This window comes from Agelaius phoeniceus, chromosome 12 (assembly GCF_051311805.1).
Source record: "Agelaius phoeniceus isolate bAgePho1 chromosome 12, bAgePho1.hap1, whole genome shotgun sequence".
Lineage (NCBI taxonomy): Eukaryota > Metazoa > Chordata > Aves > Passeriformes > Icteridae > Agelaius > Agelaius phoeniceus.
In genome coordinates, this window is record NC_135276.1 from 13,856,344 (window position 1) to 13,877,061 (window position 20,718).

Sequence of the window (20,718 nt, forward strand, 5' to 3'; positions counted from 1 at the left end):
GAAAAGGAAAGGACATTCCTAGAGGAAATGAAAAGGTCTAACATGTAGTTTAGTTACAGAATAGACCTGCTAAATGCTTGCACATCACAGCACAGCCTATCTGGCCACTTAAAGAGCAAAGAAATTCCTCCCCATCCCCAGCTCGTCACAAACCTGGCACCAGGTTCATACAAACTTTCTTCTGAGTCAGCATGGTCCAGCAAGTGCAAAACCTCTGCACAACTAACCTTGCATATGTTTCCATCTTGCTTATGTAAAGTGACTACTGATAAACCCATAAAAATCTGGGATGTGAAGCACAAATAACTGGATGAGACCATCCCAGGGCTCTGCTGGAGCAGCTGCACTGTGCACACCAAATGTAGAGCAGCTCCTTACCACTGAAAGCTGAGAATCAAGCCACAGAACCACACTGATTTCTCCCAAACCCTCTTCCCTGGGCTGGCTGAGGAATGCCAAGTGCCAGCACTGAGCTCACTGTGCTGCTCTGGGGGCTGGAGTTTGCATGGCCAGGGTGACCCAAAGCAAGAATAGATCCTCCAAATGGCAGTGCTGCTATAAACAGGGATGCTGTCTTGGCTTGCCTCTTCAGTAGCTGTGCAAATAATTTCTGGGCAGCAGAAGTGTAAGTAAATAGAGGAGAAGCACACGAGAGGATCCATTTCTCTAATTTACTCAAGTCACTGAGAAGCACCAGGGCAATTTTTAAAAACTGTTCACCACTTGGGAGGTTAAAGTCTGTCAGTTTCTAAAAAATTTATTATTTCTAGCTGTAATTACAAATCTGAGTAAGAGACCATCTAGAAAAGCAGATCCATTTAGCCTCTGTAGCAAAAGGGTACTGGGGACTCAGAGCACATACTGGGGACCCAGAGGAACAGCATTACTGTATTCTTCATAATTGAGACCTTCCCCAGATATCCAAGCCCACAAGACAAAAAAATGCAAAAAAATCATTCAGAATCTGGCCCAGAGAAACAAGTTTCCTTCATATGCACAGCGCTGGCACAAGAAGAATTCTTGTTTGCTGAATACTTGTGAAAAACACTGCTCATTTTTCATGTCTCTGAGCAATTTCATCAAGTTGGCCTCAGAAGCCCATGTTGCAAAAAGCAGGACCCTTTCAGGCAGGCAGAATTCCCTGATGCAGGCTCAAGCAATACCCTGCCTTCAGCCTTTATTACATCATTTTGTTGATTTGCAAAGCTGGTAAACACAGACCCATCTTCAGGCTCCTGTGTAGTTTAACCATTTGTCACATCAGTGATGTTGGAGCTGGGATGGGCTAAGGATACAGGGACATGTAGAGAGGAGTTACAGCCACAAAGGTGACAACTGTTGTGTCAATAATTAGCATCAGTTGCCATTAGAGCTTGTAAGCAAGACCCAAGCAGGGAGGAAAATGTTGTGCCAGCATCTCCACTGGGTTTGTGGCTGGTCACTGGGACTCTCCAGCTTCCAGCCACCTGGAGGGACTGGTGAAGGCTCTTGGAGCCATTGCAAATTGTGAGTTCAGAGCAGGGCCTGCACATCTGGCAACAGGAGCTCCATCATTTTCCTTGACAAACGAATCCCAGAGAATTTGCTTAGACCTAATCCACGACCTGTCTTGGAAAACAGAGCAAAAGACCACACCACAATGAAACCTCATGTTTCTTGTACTGGAAAAGCACTTTATTCCCAAAACACAGATCTAAACACAGCCTGCACTGGCTGCTAAAGAAAACCTCCCTCAGTTGATTCACCAGCTGATGTGCACATTTGCTTGTTTGAGAAAAAGCATTTTTCATGCTGTCACACACTTGTGAGGGATTTCCAGTACACAGTTACCCTGCCTAAGAGATGGACTCCAGGACACAGTTATGCTCCTGCCACTTCAGGGGTGATGTTTTCCCCACACCTTGAAAAACTCTGCTCTGCCACCACATGACAGAGCTCAGAAGCTGAGCTGGGCAGAGGCTTTTCCAGGGGCCCAGGCACACTCTGGCCACATCCCCCTGCTGCCTGACTAAACAGAGGAGATGCACAGCAGCACTCCTGGCATGGCCCTCTCTGGAGTTTCAACAAGCACCCAATGAATATCTCACTGAATCTTGGAAAAAACACTCTGGAGTCGCCTTCATGAACTGCAATCTTCCATCTTGGTGGTCTCCTGACGAGACCCAGCTGTGAAGGTGCTGCTCCCCTGCAACCAGCCCTGTCTCCAGCACCTCTTCCCTCTGCCAAGAGAGCAGCACCAGGCAGGAGGTTTGCAGAGAAACCAGGAGTTCCAAAGCGTAATCCCGAACAGATGGCAGCTGTAGCCGTGCAGCCTCAGAAGGGCACTTTTAAAAGTAAATAGCAACAAATGTTTTGGTGTGTAATGCGTTGAAATCTTGATCTCACACAGAGCTTATTTTCTTTTTTTTCCTCTCCCAGCAGTGGCAAATGGCTGAGGACAAATGCTGCTGAAAAGAATGGAGAAAGAAAAAACCTCAATCAATTAAATGTTTTAGAAACAATTGTGTTTCAAAATCAACAAGAAGAATTCATGAAAATCAATCCTAATTCAAGAGGGCTGTACTGATTTGTTCATCTTTCCCTTTCCCTGCCTAAGCAACCAAAGCAATAAAAATGATAGCTCCATCTCGGGCAAGGAAGCAATTGAAACTTCAAAAACATTCAACATCAGCTGATGAAGCTTGATGCAGTCTCCATGGCCTGAAAGCTAAATATTCTGCAAGAGAAGCAATGTACCAGGCAGATGAGTGGGAGTTTCAGATAACTCCTACCCCTTCAGCTTGTTTCTCCCAATAAAGCCAAGCAAACCAAGGTAAGATTGTCCTGTCACAGGGGAAAAGCAAAAGTGTTTGTATCAGCAAAGGCACTGCACAGACTGGAGCTGCCTCAGTTGCTCTTTGCCAGTAGGAAACAACAGCTCTGCTCTCACATGGTGCCCACCCAGGGCCACCACCACGGGGACATCAACAGGGAAGATCTCCTGGCAAGCAGAATTTGCAAAGCAGATCCTGATGCACCTTCCTGAAATGCCACAGCCATGGGAACATGGGCAGCATGCCACAGACCTGCAGCTCTTCATCTCATCATGCCAAGTGGTCCCAGAAGAAGCACCCCTTGGGAAACCCAAAGAGGAGGCCTTGGTCACCTCCTGCTCCCTGGATCTGGCCCCAGAGCAGTGTCACATGAGAAAGAACATTTTTCAGGCTGTCACACAGGCATGGAGGGAGGCTGGGGGATCACTACCAAGCGTGCTGATATTGCTCCAAATAATGACAGTTTTCCCAGAATCTCCCACTCAAACACAGAGTGGGGGAACACATCCCCCTGCCAGGATCTGCTCTGCTCTTAGCTGAAGTCACACAAGCGTAATTCTTGCAGCACCCAGCCTTGTGCAAATAAACCGTGTCCAACCACCCTCAGAGAGCTTCCTGGCAGTGCAGAGAGCAGCAGAGCCAGAGCAGGGCACCCCTACCCACGGGCTCACGTCACCTCACCTTGGCACCACCAACAGCAGACACTGAGTTTTGTCTTGAGACAAGCAAACGCAGACTCAAGTGTGGGTTAAAAGGTATTTGGAAGATAAAACTTCCTGATCAGCAAGGACATGCTCCCAAAGGAGGGTTTCTCTTTAACAGGCACTGACAGCACCCTGTGTCATTGCATGGCAAGATCTGAAATAGTTACTCACAGTGGAGACTGTTTATCTGTGACTCACAGACATCTTCCCAGCTACCCCCATGCTCTCTAAAAGGGAGCAGGAATTTGAGCAAGAAAAATACCCTGGGAATAGCAGTGTGGAATGAAATGAGGAAAGGCAGTTAAGGAGAAAAAATCCAGTTGACAAAATATCATAGACAGAAAAGAGGAAATGTAAAACATGGTCTTGAGAAGGCTCTCAGACACCTGAGATTTTTACAGGTTCAGATTTTCTTCAGATAAGGCTTTTTCACTTCTTTCTATTAAGTAATGAATTTTGTTAGACTTCCATCTGCCCCATACAATCACAAAAATTATTCAGACGCACTTCATCATTCTTCCTGTGCATCTAGTGGAACAAGAGGGAGATTTTAGGAGGGAGACAGTAGGGACCTACATGTCCTGCTATGGTCATAACCCAAGGAATTTAGATACCACTTGATAACTCTATATACTTAAGGGTTCAGTGCCCTGTTCTTCTCTTCCCTGAAATGTTCCCTGTTACTGCAACTTGAGCAAATGCTTGAGGACTTGGGATGCATTTATCCACAGCACTGTAACAGAAATTGTGAAAAGGATTTTCAGAGAACAGAGCAGCCACTTTGCAGAGGGCATCCAGGATTTGGGGTCCTCTCCTCTTTGTGACCCTCCTGGTAGTAATGCACAGCCTAATTTCCTTTTTGTCTTATATTGCACAGGAAAACACACTGCAGTTTCACTGCAGTGGCTAAGCAGAGACCAGGACCCAAGAGTAAGGCATGGGGCTGAACTTCTTACATGGAAAGAGAAAAAACAGGCAGAGATTTGTGCTTTACCAGCCCCTGCCTTGGACCAGCCCAGCAACACAAGCATGTGTTTGTGCTGCTGTTCAGTGCTGCCATCACCCAGCAACCAGGGAAGCCACTTGCTCATCAGAGAAGGCTCAGGATGGTGACCAAGTACCCCAAGAACCCCTCCTGGGCTCCTCCTGGAACAGTGTGATCAAGGGGTGCACCACTGTGCAGCCTTACCATGATTTGATCATTAGCAAAATCCTCTGGCTCATCTGGGCACACAGGAATGGAGGGTGAGCCCAGCAACCCACTCACCCAGCAGCCCAGCCACACTGCAAGCAGATTTTTCTCTCCTCAAATATATCCATTATAGCTCTTCATTTAGCTGGCATTCACTGAAACTGATTTCCTGTAGACTTGGTTAAGAGATTAAAACTGTATTTATTCCCAAGCCAGCCAGCCAGTATGACCCATTTGCTACAATGGATGGAGGAAATAAATGACCTCACTACTTTTTTACATCAAAACTGCCCAGGATATATCCTCAGTTCCTTGCTGGACTTTGGTTTGATTATTTTGTAATCACATGCTAAAGTAGACAGGGCTGATGTGTGTGGGAGGCACATTTTATTTGCTTGATAACACTTGTAGTGCTGAGCTGTCAGAGACCCCTCCTGAGCCATTCTCCTCCTGCCAGGAGTACAGGTGGCTTTCCAAAATGTGCCTCTGGTGTTCAGCTTGTGCAGGTCAGGGCTGCCCTGGGACAGAAGAGATCTACAGCTGTCACACCAAACCCTCTATGACCACTGATTATCATCAGAAAGGAAAAATAACTGCTAGGATCCTTTCTTTCTTAGCAAAAACACATTTTAATTCTACCTTGGCGTCAGCCTGTTGAAGGCAGTGGACTTACACACAGCCAGAATTTTCTCTCTTCCAAACAACTTCCAGTTCTGCATCCAGGGTAAGTCCTACCACATTCATCTTCAGTACTTAAAAAAACCCTTCTCATTGACCTACTTTGTTCTCCATATCAAGCAAAGAGAAGGAGAGAGGGTAGAAAGAAATGCCATCCTTATGTGTATGCTAATGGATCATCTACTTTTTTCAAAGGTTAAAAAAAAATCAACAAGATATTAATAACTTATATTTACATATCTGTTCATCCCAAAAAAGAACACCAAACTATAGGACTACCTGTGTCTCATGTCACCTCCTGCTGCAAGGTGGAATTGGACAGGTGTTTAAAAATTTAGTGTAATTGTTTTCCAGCAGTAAATGAGGTGAAGAAAAGAATACAACGTTCCATGAATTTGAGAAAGCAAGTGACAGCCAGCTTAATACTCATGTGAACTATCAATGCAGGTTGCCAGAGATCCAGCCCAGCACCCAAACCTCCTGGAAACAATTGTGTTAGGACATCGGGAAACTCATGCAGCACATTTGAAAAACCCTTCTTGAGCCACAGAATAAGCATTTTCAGCCAATTTTTTGATCTTCTGGTCCAGGCAGCAATGAAATATATCTCAGACAAGCTGGACTACTACTGAAATTGATTTCCTCATGCTGTGACAATGCATTTTTCAATGTTTTAGTCATTAATGTAGAAGTCTCTTGAGCTAGCCAGATGCTCGGTTTCTGACATCACCAAAATCAAGGGGAGTTTCACTGCTGCCTGGTGAAGCCATGAGAAACAGCCAACAGCAGCTCCCAGGGCAACACCCTGCTCTTGGCAATTTCATGGTGTTTGCTGGCCAAACTCAGTAGGAAAGGGTGGCACACCAGAGCAGACTGAGGAGCTGCCCAGCCCAGCCTGCTCGATTCTCTCCCTCCAGTGCAGGCTGCACCAGGAGGGAGGGAGCACTGCAGCCTCTCCTCAGCACTCATGCTCCTGGCACTGTCACCTGGGGACAGCTTTGGCCAGAGGCAGTCATTCTCTGTATTTAAAAACCTTTGATGGATCTTTTCTACAGGACTGTTTTCTTCTGCTTTTTGAACCTGGATCAGGTTTAGCATTCAGCCAATATTTTGATATTAAGTGAGTGCACTGATCCTCCAAATACAGAGTTTGCTTCAGGTACTGTTTCATTCCTGCCCGAGATGTCATTTCCCCCAACATGACCTTCTCAGAATACCACTGCCTGTTTTGCATGTGCAGAATTTGTTCTCCCACATCCCCTCCCAGTGAAAGCAAGTCCTTGTCTTAGGGCATTGTGAGGGATGCTCACGAAGGTTAGCTTCAGCCAAGGACAGCCAGACTGTAGGCTCTCTTCAAAATCAGAGGTGAGAGATGATTCCTGTTATTCATCCTCCAGAGTGTCTCTTTTCCTCCACTGATTACAGCCTCTGTCAGCTAAAGCCAGCCTTTGTGAATCACATCAGTACTTAGAATCAGGAAGCACTGCATAACATTGAAACAACACTTGGTAGAGCCAATGCTTCTTTTCATATTTTAACAGATATTTCTGATAGAAAAACAATTATAATTCTGTAAAAAAAAAAAAAGATACTTTTTTTCAGATAAAAAGTGCAGGAGTTGTATGTAACTGATGGTATATTTGTACTTGGAGCTAGCTTCTGAGAGGTCTGAATCTTTTAAGTATACATTGATATTTCCAGGGACTGAATTAGCATTCCTCAATAAGATCACTCATCAGGACTACTTGTGTGAATGAGACCTGCAAGGTTTCTGTATAGCATTTGTATAAAAACAGGAATGTTCCTGAAGTGCTGTAAATGGAACTGCTTTAATTGTCTATCCAAGTCCTGCATCTGATGGCAGTAGCTGAATGAAATGACACTTGCATGCAATCAGTTGCATGTCTGAGCTTGAATGCTTAATGCAGAAGATTAAGCTCAGTTTCACCAAGACCAAGCAATGACTGATTTTCCTACATAGAGTAATCAAGACCTTGCCTCTAACCAGCACTCCTGGATTGTGGCTGGAATAATTTAATTCCTACTAAATCATCACCCTTGATGTTGTGGAAATAGGAATAGTAAAGAGCTGACGGATCCTTGTCATCATCAAGTTCCAAGCCAGGGGCAGCTTCTCTGTCTCATTTTTGGCACCATTTCACCCTTGCCTGAAGGACAACATTGCATAACTTCAGTTTTGTGGCTTTTCAAGGCTACTGGTGCACCTGCTGAACCACCCATGCTGTTCCATATTTCTTACTGGGGAAAGAGGATAGATGTTGGCTTCTTCTCTGCTTTCATTCCTGTTCCATTAGGTTCTCCCATCACCATCAGAGGACGAATATCTGCACTACCATACAAACAGAAATCTGATCAGATGAAGGGGAAGAAAATAGCCCATCATTATGTAAACCTGTCCCCAACAACAAAAATACCCATGAGGGAATCTGTACTGATTTCCTCTCAATGATCAGCAGCAAAAGAGTTAATAATTTCTATTCTGATTTTTTATTTGTAGGCCCACAAGTCTTTTAATTACTATGTGTCTCTGAACCATTAAAAAATGGAAAACATGGACACTGCAAAGACTCCTCAGAGCTGGGAGTTGAAAGTCATTGCAGAAAAGAGAGAAAAGCTCACACCACATTAAGGGTTATTGACAAGTGCTTTCTCACTTTGAGAAACCATAACTTGGGGCCCTTTGCAAACTTAGGTAATGTCCTGTTTAGGCCACACAATAAATGTCTTTTCACAATAAGTAGTAGAAACCTTTACTTAATATTTAAAAACACTTTATTGTGCAGAAACTGATGTGGATCCTCAGGAAATCATTGGCTTGAACCACAGTATTGAGCAGTGCTTCCATTCAGCTGCTGTCTTCTGGGACTGGTAGACAGACCAGCCCCAGGACCTCCTCCAGCCCTGGTACATGCAGTTCTCCTCGGCTTCCCCTGCAGATCTTCTCTCTGGCATTTGTCACTTTCCTCAGAATACATCCCGTTCTTGTCTCTGTGGCATGACAGACCTGAACAGAAACTTTCTAAGGTTAGTTCCAAGTACTTTGAAGACAAGCTGTTGTATCTCTCTGCCATGAAATGTGTTAACCCCATAAGCCCTAGCCCAAAAACTTCACCCAATTTCCAGACAGGAGCTGTCAGTGACTCCCAGGTACTGTAGTTATCATTGTCCATCAGACAGACATGAAAAACTAACAACAAAAGAAGGGTTTTCTGCATTTCTCTAGACTTCATCAGGCTGTCCAACTTACTTCTTGACACCAATTATATTGCAGGTCATATTCTTATCAACAGATCACTTTTTTTTTTTTTTTGACTCTTGGTGTCTCATTCTTGTCTTATAGCCAATTTTCTACACAACAAATCCACCCTAGACCATCTCTTCACTTAATACTCATCTCTACTTCTGCAAATCGCTAGTCAAATTCTAAGGTGCTTCCTCATTTGATTTGCTGGACTAGAACATATTTGTGGGGTATGGAATGAGTAAGAGTGAAGTAAGGATATTTGCAATTTAACCTAGTATCTGTGCATTTCATTAATCCTTCCTCCATCAACCACTTAACCTTTATGGGCGTTCTTATTGCTTCTCATTGTATTGATTTCTGTCCATTTCTCCAATTTAGTGAGATCATGCAGTATTTTAAACCTGTCTTCCACTACATAACTAGGTTTAGCTGGGGGGTAATTGACATCAATTTAAAGAATGAAAAATTAAGCTGAATATCCGGGCAAAACTTCCTAATGGTGAGATCTGCTAGAATGCATCGCTATCTCCGTGGGATTGGCGGCCGTTCCATTAGCATGTACATTAAAACCACACTGAAGGAATATAAGATTATAGATTGGACAGAGCAACCCTGAGGTAGGAGGGGAAAGATGAGCTGCAAAGCTTTGCAGCTTTCCTCCTATGATCACATCATTCTGGGCTTGCCCCACTCCCTCCTCATACCACCCACCAGTTCTCTGAGGATGTGCTGATCCTGCAATATCACCTAATGACGGGGATGGAACCAATGTGGTATTCCCTCCAATACCACTGCAACCTCTGGTGTGGTGGTGGGAGTGTTGTGGCAGCTCTGAAACTTTCTCAAGGTCCATGGAAGAGTTTTCTCACCCCTCTTTGCAACCTCCTGGCAAGCTGTGGGAACAAACATTTCAGTAAGATCTGTTTCAATAAGAAAAGAAACAATGGTTTTACACTAGAAGAGGGTAGATTTAAATTAGATATAAGGAATAAATGCTTGCTTTTGAGGGGGGTGAAACACTGCAGGTTCCCAGAGAGGTGATGAATGCTCCATTCCTGGAAACATTCAAGGCAAGACTGGGGAGGGCTCTGAGCAACACGGCCCAGTTGAAGTTGTCCCTGCTCCCTGCAGAGGGGTTGGACTAGATGGCTTTGAAAGGTCCCTTCCACCCCAAACTGTTCTGTGATTCTAGGAGGAAGGCCAGAGCACTCTACAAGCCCTTGAGCTGGGTAGCAGAGCCCTGATGGTGATGTGTGCTGGAAGGCTCATCTGTCCCCAGTCTGGAAGCACCCAGGATCAGACAACACACGTGAGATCACAAAGCTGTCATCTACCCTGCAATATCACTTTGGCACAGTCTTTTTCAATGGCACCCATTATTTCTGTTACCATCCTTCACTTCTTAAAGAAATTACTATCTGATTAACTTTCCTAGCACAATGTTTGAAAACTAATTGCAGAAAGAAGTGGGGTTTTGCTGAGGCACAAATCAGATACAGGAGAATGAAGACTTCTGCTTAAAATACACTGCTGACTCTTGGGTTTGGGAGAGAGCAGACTGAGCAGAAACAGACGAGTTCTTTATGCACCTTGATGAAACAGTTTAATTGCAGGAATAGCCAGAAAGAAAGTTCCTCCTCTCCACCTTTAATAGAGAGGTTCTCTCATTTACAAGGGGAAAAAAAAGAAGCCTATTTTCATCTGAAGTTGTTACTACCAGCAACCAGTCCTCTTTTATTAAAAGAGGACTTCTGTCAGCTCCTGAAAAAGGGAAACATCTTTTTCAGCAACAAAACCCAATATATTTATCTCAAAAGCCAAGTAGGCTGGAATGCATTTTGTTTGGTGGAGGAGGCAACCTTTTTTCTTTCATGTTCATGAAATTCATCTGCCATGAATAAGCAGATTTTTTAAAAAAATTAAATTTCCCTCTAAGAAAATTTTGAAAGAAACGTTTCCACCAGCTCTGCTCAGTTAGCAGCAGGAAAAAAATGGCTCAGAAATGGCTCAATTTCACAGCTGCTCCCCTGAATTTTTCTAAGAGCTGAGAGAGCAAGGAGAAGACTTGCCAATTTCTGATTTTCCCTTAAGAAAGAAATTAGCAGATTATTGTGTAGCAATGGGGATGTTCATGGGACAAAGGGCTGACTGCAGACTCCACACTGGTCAAGAAGAAGAGAAATCATTTTCTCCATGGCAGGAGACTCGGGCTACAAATTTGTCAGATAACGAGTAGCCAGAGGCTGATACAAAAGACTAATTCTCTTAGTAAAACCCTTGGAGAGTTTCCCAATATGAGTCCAAGGCTGGCAAGCTGCTGGAGGAGACGGGAAGAAAATGCAGCCATCTCATGAGGACACTGCCTCTGGATTTCTTCATTGTGTTTTTTCTATATGGCACTTTTCATAATTCCCTCTGGCTAGAACCATTGCAATGAAACTTATTGATTGAAATTCTGATCCTATTGATTTTACACATGAGATTTGTGTGAATATGAAAGAGCAGGAACTGCTCTGTAACCACACCCATCTCCATTTATTCCCTGCTGAACACATGCTGTAGGCTTGCTTGTCCATCTCAGTCCCCTGAACTTCCAGAAATAAATTACTCAAAATTCAAATACACTGCACCTGTTAACTCACAAATGTGTAGTAAATATCACTGGTCATTGAATACACTGAGTTACCTTATGCTTTCTTTTGTCTGCTTTTCTTTCATACCCCCTCTTTACCTCGTTAACCTCATGTCCTGTTTTTCCCTTTTGTTTCAGAAGTCAGGAGGGAAAATGGGAAGAACATGCTCTGTGAGGAAGACAGAATGGGAAACAGCACTGGGAGGAGATGATGGCTGCCTGAAAGGAAAGTGCCTGTGACTTCATGCTTCAAATACTCTAAGTGCTATCAGAAATTATATTTCTACCCCTAAGGAAATAGTCCTGGACATGGGATCTGGTGAACTCAGGAGAGCAGGTACGACAATCACAGAGGAGGCAGTGAGCAGAGGTCCCAAGTGGAAAACCCACAGAGTGTAAGCACTGGTCACCCACACCCAACAGCATGAACAGCAGCCCCCTGCCTTCCCCAAGGCCTGTGGGGCAGCCCTGCATTTCCTTCCCACAGCACAGGGATTTCCTGTCAGGCCTCCTGTAGCTGGGTGCTTTTTGGCAGAGAGGTGGAGTGGCTTTTAGAGGCAAAATCAGCAGCCTCAGCATTCACATCTACTTCCGAACAACCAAACCTCCCTTTGCAGATTTCTTGTTTACTGAAATGGTGGGTGTCCTTTCCATGGATCAGGTAGCAATCCTTGATTATCCTCATTTTAGTTTGATGCATTTTACCTCACTGTGCTCAATACTTCTTTCCTCTCTAGATCTTTTTATAGCTAGATTGTCACATATCAATCAATGTTATGGATTAAAGTTGAGTATATTGTGACTTGTCCGGGCCTGTAGGAAAGCATTTTAAACAAAGTTCAATTTATTTTATTTTCCTTGTTGACACTTGTTTTCTTCTCTCTTTTCCAACCTTGTGAAATGGCAAAACCTGCCAGGAAAATTGTGGGACTTTAATTCACTAGAATTCTTAAATCACTGTTAGATGTAATGGAATGGTTATGAAAAGAAGGCAGGTCATCTGGTGAGGTCTGTGACCGCACTGCAGCACAAAAAACCCAAACCATCTGTTAATTACACTGATGGAAAACATAATCCAACATGGTGCTGAAACCTGATGCTTTGCACGGAGCATGTAAACGATTCACGTTGCAAGTGTTGATCAAAGTCCCTGAACAGTGCGGAGCTCCCAAAGGGCTCCTGGCAGGTCAGGTCACATCCATGGCGTTGTGGGGTGGGGGCAGGCGCAGGGTGTGGGTGCAGGAGCTGCGGGGACCCTCAGGGCACGTGGGGAGCCAGGGGCCCCACAGTGCCTGGGGCAGTGCCAGGGGAGCCCAGTGCCCACGGACACACACTGCTGTCACAGCCCCAGGTGACACACTGCTGTCACAGCCCCAAGCACTCTGCTCTGCACTGCACCATTCCTACAGAATCGTGGGATGGCCTGAGATGGAAGCGACCCACAAGGATCATCGAGTCCAACTCCTAGCCCTGAACAGGACATCCCCAAGAGTCACACAATGTGCCTGAGAGCCTTGACAAAATGCTTCCTGAAACCTGCCAGGTTTGGAGCTGTGATCACTGCCCTGGGGAGCTCTAGTGCTCAAGCACACTCTGGGTGAAGAACCTTTTCCTAATACCCAGCCTAATTCTCCCGGGGCACAACTCCAGCCGTTCCCTCGGGTCCTGTCACAGCAAGAAGAGATCGGTGCTGCCCCTGCACTGCCCCTCCCGAGGAAGCTGCAGCCCACCATGAGCTCTGCCCTCAGTCTCTTCTCCAGGCGAACAAGCCAAGTGCCCTCAGCCACTCCTCGTACGGCTTCCCCTTTAGACCCTCCACCAAGGCAGACCCCGGCTCTGAGTCCCAGGGAACGGGGGGCAGCAGCCCAAGCCGCGGCCTCTCCCGTCCGGGGACAGGCGAGGGGCCGGGCACCGGGGCCGCGACCCCCGCCCGTGCCGAGCGAGCGGCCCCGCCGCGAGCAGCGGGCGCGGGCCCGGGTGGGGCGGCCCCGAGCATGCGCGAGCCGCGCGCGTCACGGGCGAGGCCGGCGGGAGCGCGCAGCCAGGCGCGCCCCCGCGCTCCCTCCTCCCTCCCTCCCTCCCGCCCGCCCGCCCGCCCGCCCGCCGCCGCTCCCGCGCCTCCATTCGGCTCCGCCGCCGCCCGCCGAGGAGGGGACAGCGACAGTCGGGAGCACGGGAGAGGGACGCACCCTCCCCCGCCGCCAACCCGTTTCCTCCTCCTTCTCCTCCACCTCCTCCCCCGCCTCCGCCTCCGCCTCCCGGCCGGGAAGAGCTCGCCGTGCCCGCTGCAGCCCCGCTGGATGCACTGAGCGCTCGGGCGCGGGGAGAGAGGGGCAGGAGGGAGCCGGGAGCCCCGCCGCGGAGGCGCTGTGCTACCCGGAGCCTCACGGCCATTTGCTTTAATTCTTTTATTGCCCCCCGGCCGCCTCCTCCTCTCTGCCCGCGGGAGCCAGCCGAGGCGGCGGGGGCTGCATCCCCCCTCCCCCCTTTTTTTTTTTTCATTTTTTTTTTTAATTTTCATCGCCGCCATGGGATGTACCCTGAGTGCTGAGGAAAGAGCCGCCCTGGAGCGGAGCAAGGCCATCGAGAAGAACCTGAAGGAGGACGGGATCAGCGCGGCCAAAGACGTGAAACTACTCCTGCTCGGTGAGAACCCGCCGGTCGCCCCCCATCGCCCCCCTCCTCCTCCTCTTCCCCCGTGCTTATCCCACCTCATCTCTCTTCCAACAGGAGCCGGAGAGTCGGGAAAAAGCACCATCGTGAAGCAAATGAAGTAAGTCCCGCGGGGGGAGCGAGCGAACGGCGGTGCGGGGCGGGAGAGCGGGGCGGGGGCTCGCGGAGGTGAGCGAGGGCCGCGGGCGCCATGTTTACCTGAGGGGACCGCGCAGGCACAGCGCGGCGGGGCCGCCGCCGCTCCCGGCGCTGTCCAGGGCCCGCTGGTGCTGAAGCGGCGCCCCGCGGCCTCGCCCCCGGTGGCCGTGCAGGGAGGCCGGCAGCCCACCTTCCCCCTCGGCGCAGATGTCCCCGTGGAGCGAACCGCTGTCACTTAAGCTTAATGTCGGGGTGTTATCTGCCGGCTCTGCGGATTTAAACCAAGGCTCCCTATCGCTGAAAGCCCCTTTTATTGAGCTGGTACCTTCTTCTTTTAATTAATGAACGACGAGCTTGGCCATTCATCTCATTCAAACCTCTCCTGCTCTGGGATCCGAGTCTCCCTCTGGTACTCGGCGCTGCTCCTCGCTGGGGCTTCCCACACCCTTTTTCTGTGTTTAATTAGATGTAACCGTGTAATAAACAGCAGCGAAGAGCCCCACCGCAAGGTCTCTTCCAAGCATCCCCGTGGCTCGTGTAAACGCACCCCGTAGGAAAGCAGGTGCAGGGAATGTGGAGGTACCCCCGTGGTGCGACTATTCTCCCCCCTCCCATTTAAAAAAAGAAATTAAAATACAATGAAATATCCCGTCCTCCCACCGCTACAAACATGACGGGCTGGTTGGAGGCGGGCGCCATCACGGAACGAGCCTGGGCGCTGGTTCAGGGTCTGGATTTCAGCTGGGAGCGGTTGCCGCTTTGCGATGCTGGTGGTTGCAGAGGGATCCGTGCCTGGGAGGGGCCCCCCGGGACCGGGGTTGCTTAGCGAGGGGCAGAGGCTCAGAGATGGGTGTGGATGGGACGCGGGGAGCGGGGCGCAGGTTCCGGCGCGGGGACCCGGGGCTGCGCGGGCCGACGGGCGGCTCCCGGCGCGGCGTTCAGGCGGTTCGTGCTGGACAGCGCCCGGCGGGGGCTCGAACCGCGCTCGACTGCCTCCGGAGGGGCCGGGAGAAGCCTAAGGGGCTCCGGAATAAGCAGAGGGGCCCGTGCCCGTCGTAAGCTGCAGCCCTGAGCTCCCGTAGCCGCCCCGGGTGTGAGTGGTGAGTGTGTGTGTGTGTGTGTGTTTGTGTGTGTGTGTGTGTGTGTGTGTGTGTGTGTGTGTGTGTGAATGTGGGTGTGCCTGTGTGTCTGTGAGTGTGTGCCTGTGTGTGTGTGAGTGTGTGTGTACGTGGGTGTGAGAGTGTGTGTGTGTGAATGTGGGTGTGAGTGTGTGTGTGTGTAGGAGTGTGTGTGTGTGAGTGTGTGTGAGTGTAGGAGTGTGTGTGTGTGAGTGTGTGTGTGTGCGCCTGTGTGTGTGTGCCTGTGTGTGTATGAGTGTGTGTGTGAGAGAGAGAGAGTGTGAGTGTGTGTGAATGTGGGTGTGCATGTGCGTGTGCATGTGCGTGCACGATGGGGGCAGATCTGGGCCTTCAGCCCAGCTTCCCTCCAGGCAGGGTGGCTGAGCAGGTGACCCGGATATTTCTGTATCAACTCCGTGGCCGCTGTGCCCACCCCTCGGGGGTTCAATGAAACCATCATCCCCGCCTGAGGCAGTGCTTTTCCCAAGGCGCTGCGGGGCTGGGAGGTCTCATTGTGAGGAGACTCGCCTCTAGTGCACAGTGGTGTCTGTGGCTTTTCCCACTGACGTTTATGTACCCTGCTTCTGTAGAGGCTCTGATTATCCCCTTTCACTGTTTGAAAGGGGGCTTTTCCCCCTTTCACCCCCACAGTGGATTTGGGTCTGGGGTGGGGTATGTTTGGTTTGCTCTTGTTTGTGTGCAGAAGGTGGATCAGGAGACATGTCGCTGCAGATGAACACCAATAAATTATTTAATCTCTAGGAATTGCTTCTGCAGAAGCTTGCTGGAATGGCGGGCGATGGGTTTTGGTTGAAGGGAAAGGCTGTAGGAGCTACAACAGCAGAGTGCACACATAGAGCCCATAAGCAGGAGGGCTGGCAGTGACCACACTGGCTACACAATAAGCATACAATCACTCTTGTTTTCCAAAGAGCAGAGCTCTTGTTTTTTGAAGCAAATCACAACATAGTAACCTGTTTGCTGGACTAGATTGTTATATTGAGAACTGAAATATACCCATTTTGTGTGTGGGTATACATATTTTTTATATATATATATATACATGCATTTCATTAAAACTACTCAAAGTAAGGCATGCTAGGCTTGCAGCTTTGTACCTAATATGAAAACGTCAAGGAAGCTGCTATGGTGGAGATGGGCTTATAGTGCTGGAAATTGGGAGGCATCTGTGAGTGTGGAAACTCCAGTGAAGTGTGCGGAGGCTGGGGTGGGGACAGCGGTGTTGCTATGAGCACGGCAGCAGCATCTGGAGAGAGCGGCGCAGCCGCGGGCGCCGGGGAGAGCGATGTGCAGGCAGCAACGTGGGGAAACCAACACTGCTGAAAATTAATTTAAATATAATCTAGGCATTAGCATTTCACCTGGTCGAGCTCCATTAGACAGCCTTGCTGAGAACTGAATGAATTCTTAATAAAGATTAAATCGCATGTTCATTAGATTTTGATGAAAGAGTGCTATTTTTTTTTAATACTGTATTATTGGTGTGCTTCTAGATAATAAATCTCATCCTCATGAATGGCTAAAGCAGCTTCACACTTGGATATTGCCTTGAAAACAAGCACAGGAATCTAGAGACAGATTGGAGAATGCTAAGACAAAGGAACAGAGAGCAGACATTGTTACATAGGACTAGAACAGGTTACACACTGCCCAGTTAATCCTTGAAATGTTAGGTAGCAGGAGAAAAAGTAGAAATTACAGTAATTTGAGAGTGTAGCCAGGATGTAGATAAGGATTTGTAAATGTAATTCAGGATTTTTTAGTGAAATATTTGGAAATACCTTTTAGCTGGTGACTGGAGGGTTATCGATCAAAACAAGAGGTACTGGTGAATGACAGAGAGGTGGAACTGGAGTCTGGAATGTACATCTCAAAGAGTGGCAACACAGGCTAGGAATGACACTTTTCTTAGCACCCATGGTTGTTTTGACACCCTTCAGCCTTGCATTTTGACTACTCCACCTGGCTGATTAATTTTGCTGTATTTTTTCACAACCAGTCCTGCAGTCCAGATACTTTTACCCATGCCTCAAAATGAAGGGTCAGAGCCAAGCTAGTCAGAGGAACTGTTCTGAAAGGCATGGTTGTGCCATGCAAGCCAATGAGACTCCAGAGTGTGCCACAGCATTCAGAATCAGGCTGTGTCCAGATTCTGTTTTCACTCAGCTTAATCTAAAAACCATCTGTAACCAAGCAAAGCTCAGGCTTTCCTTTAAAATCCAAGCTAGAAGGTGAGAGTTACTGGACAAGAGAAATTCATCTTCCACTCACAGCACCTATCTCAGTAAATTCACAGTGTAGGAGGGCAATGGATATTAACATTTTTTAGATCTTATGTATTCAAATAAATGTCGAGCACATGCAGAATTTGGAATTTATAATCTTCTTTTTTGGAATACCTGGATTGTAGCATGAAATAGAGACTGATGTTATTCTAGGATATTTTTGTGGGGACTTAAAACTCTGGTGAATATGCTTGTTCATCAGAAGCCTCAGCAGAGCAGGACACCAAGCATATCTCCATCTCTTACTGCTTAGCAGGGCACTTAAATCTGTGACACGATCCAGTGGTGAGCAGGGCTGGACTGCTCGGGTGGGGACACCATCCGCTGCCATCAGCACCAGGCTTCCAGGGAATCCAGTGTTTAATGGTGCTTACGCAGAGAGGCTGAGTTAGCTGGCATGGCTTCAAAAACAACGTCCTGCCACCTACTCAGCAGCCACTGTTCTGGTTGGTGAGCCAGGGCAATATTTCACCTTCCCAAACGAGTGTTTAGCCATAGGTGTGGCACTCCAGAGGAGACATGGCTTCACTTGCCCACAGGAAAAATATTGGGGCTTGGGTTTTGGTTTTGGATTTTGCTTTTGCAGAAGCAGTAGCTTCTGTCCCCTGCTGAGCTGGGCACAGAGATTGGGTCCAGCTCCCTTTCACAAGATGCCAGAGCTTCCAGCCCTGCATGTCCTCCAGAGCAGCTATGTGCCTCTTCACCAGAAGTGCTGGCAGTAGCTCAGTTGATAGGATTCTCTGCTGTGCCAGTCATTTTCACAAAATGTTTTTTATGTTAAGTATGAGAAGGATGGAAATATACAATCAAGAGAAAAATACACTAGTGTACAGTGTTTATCTTGAAATATCTACTATCTTCTCCCCAGCAGCCATCAGTCCCAAAAGCCAGCTGATATATTGTTCTGACCTTTTTCAAAAAGCCCCTCAAAACAGCCCCAGGTTCTACTTGCTCTCTATGTAACCAAATTACTTATAATCTAATGAACTTCTTCAGTGAGAAGCAGTCCCCGCCCACTGGTTTTACAGCAATTTGATGCCAAATGCCGTTGAAATGAAATGATGTGTTGTGAACACCCACTTCAGTGCTCTTTGCTGCATGTCTGTGTCTCAAATCCATAGTGATTTCACACTTGCAGCCCCTTCCCCCAGGAATACTTCACCCCACAGGGGCTAACAGTGCAGAATTGCTTCGCCTCTGCAGCATCTTCCCAGGGACAGGGCTGCAAACTGTGTCTTCATGGTCTGTCCCACTCCCCAGCACAGCTCTTCTGCCCTCTGGCACTGGGTGCAGAGCCCCACTCGGCTCTGCTTCCATCTGGGAGCTGTTTGATCATGGTGGGAGCTGGCAACCCAGAGGCACAAACCTCACTGGAGCACCAGGTCGGACCGAGCCATCCTCATCTTTACTTGTTTTCAACATCTCCTGCTGTTTTTCAGTATTTCTGTGATTTAAAGCCCAAAGAAGGGCAGCGACAGGCTGCACCTGGGCAGCATTTGAGCTGGCTTTCAATAAGCAGGGGAAAGAGCTGCAGCCTTCCCAATGAAGTTGTGTCATTCTCCCAAGACCTGCCCCAGCGCTCTCTGCTGTGGGCGTGGGTTTGGCACCGTGCATGTGGCACACCGACTCAGCAGGAAGGAGGCTCTGGTGGGGCTGTTTTGGCAGTGGAACCTGCAGTGAAAGCAGCAGCAAACTGCCTGCTGGGGCAGCTCTGGGATGTTGGGATGGCAGCTGGGCACTGTGTTACCCACCCTGAGCAAGGCAGGGTCTCCTGCCAGGGTGTCAGAGATCATCCCAGTGGAGGCTGCTGTAGGAGGGGGCTCTCCCCTCACGGCAACTTTTTTTCCCCACCTTCACAGATGCTTTCTTGCATCTCTGAATGCTGTGGGTGTCATGTTCCACAATTTGCAGTGGCACAGCACAGGGAGATTGCTCCTGAAACAGGCAAGAATAAGAACTGGGAATAGAGAAGAGTAAGGCTGTTCATTGTGGCTTGTAGTTGCAAAGACTAATCATGTTTTCAGCATTTATTTCCTTCCTCTTGGATTTTTAATTGTGCCAAAACAGTAACAACCATAGTTCCTTCTTTTATATTTAAAGTGCTTGTTATTAGACTGAGAGAGATTTCAGAGAAAAGCAGTAACAATATTAGGAGGCAAGATGGAATACATTTTGGGTTTGTGTTTTTTCTTTTTCCTTGACAGTTCTTAATTTGTTTCTTGTTTTAGGGACTCATAAAAGTAAAAATATCTTTCAGTGACAACAGTGAACTGCATAGCTTCTCCTCTTCCAACCCAATTTTAAAACCTCAAAAGAAATTTGCCTGTCATATTCTGACATGACACATCTAGTCCTGTTGGAAATGTTTTAGCAATCTAATGAGATGAAAGCAGTTGTTTTAATGAGCTCAGAAGAAAGAGACAAATCTGCTGCACAAATGTAACCAGGGATCTGTTTTGTTTTATGGCTTGGCTAACCCAGAGGTTGTAAGAAACATTAGATTGACAAATGAATTAGGTAACAAATTAAAGAAGGTTGTGGTTTTCCTCTTCAATCTGTCCTTTCCCATTTGTCTGGCATACAACTTCATACCTGATGTGAGTTCTCCAGGGTGCTTACCTGTGGAATATGGGGATGATAATCAAAATGGGTGAAGAATGAAAAAGAGACAAATAATGGAGGTCAAGGCACTGTGTTGGCTCTTCCATTTGGTCTGGTCAAGAGAAAGAGTGAAATGAAGAAGTGCTTCACTGAGGGCCAAGGCAGAAGCAGGTTGCTGGAGAGTAAGAGCAGTCAGGAATGTCTCACACTCTCATAATTACCTCGTTTTCTTCAGTCCCCTTTCAGAGTTACAGCCTGTGTCTGCAAGTATCAAGCTCCCTTGAGGTGAGACATTCCTGAGGTGTTTAAGAGTCTAGTCCTTTTTCCTGGTGCTACTGCAAATCTCCTGATATTTGGGGGTTTGTGTAGAGCCTGAAATTATTTCTGTGGAGCCTGAACTCAGATGATGACTGGATCAGCTCTGATTTCAGGTGGTCTTTGCTTAGATGTGTATTTTGCTTTTGAAAGAAAACTTCCAGCTCTCCTCACTTCAGAGAAAAGTTAAAAAATAAATTACCTTATTCTAGCCTGAGTACTCAAGAATTGAGTATTCCCAAAATGAAGGTTAGGAAATCAAATACATCTCAATTGCTTGGTT

The 20,718-nt window shown here is 47.4% G+C and overlaps 1 protein-coding gene and 1 long non-coding RNA gene across 3 annotated transcripts in view; one reads left to right on the forward strand and one right to left on the reverse strand.

Moving 5' to 3' along the window:
• Positions 1 to 1,647: 1,647 nt before the first annotated feature.
• Positions 1,648 to 15,472, reverse strand: LOC143695100 (uncharacterized). The gene is made up of 2 exons (XR_013184017.1): positions 14,156 to 15,472; positions 1,648 to 2,447 (listed from the first exon to the last, which is right to left on the reverse strand). It is a non-coding gene; the product is annotated as an uncharacterized LOC143695100 (long non-coding RNA).
• The window catches only part of GNAO1 (G protein subunit alpha o1), a 141,078-nt gene continuing 133,722 nt past the window's right edge, over positions 13,363 to 20,718 (forward strand). The window contains exons 1-2 of one of the 2 annotated variants that reach the window (XM_054640749.2): positions 13,363 to 13,930; positions 14,015 to 14,057. In XM_054640749.2, coding sequence (XP_054496724.1) covers positions 13,813 to 13,930; positions 14,015 to 14,057 — 161 coding nt within the window. In that variant the 5' untranslated portion in view covers positions 13,363 to 13,812. The remainder of the gene's footprint in view (positions 13,931 to 14,014; positions 14,058 to 20,718) is intronic. The other variant, XM_054640748.2, reaches the window with a different exon arrangement.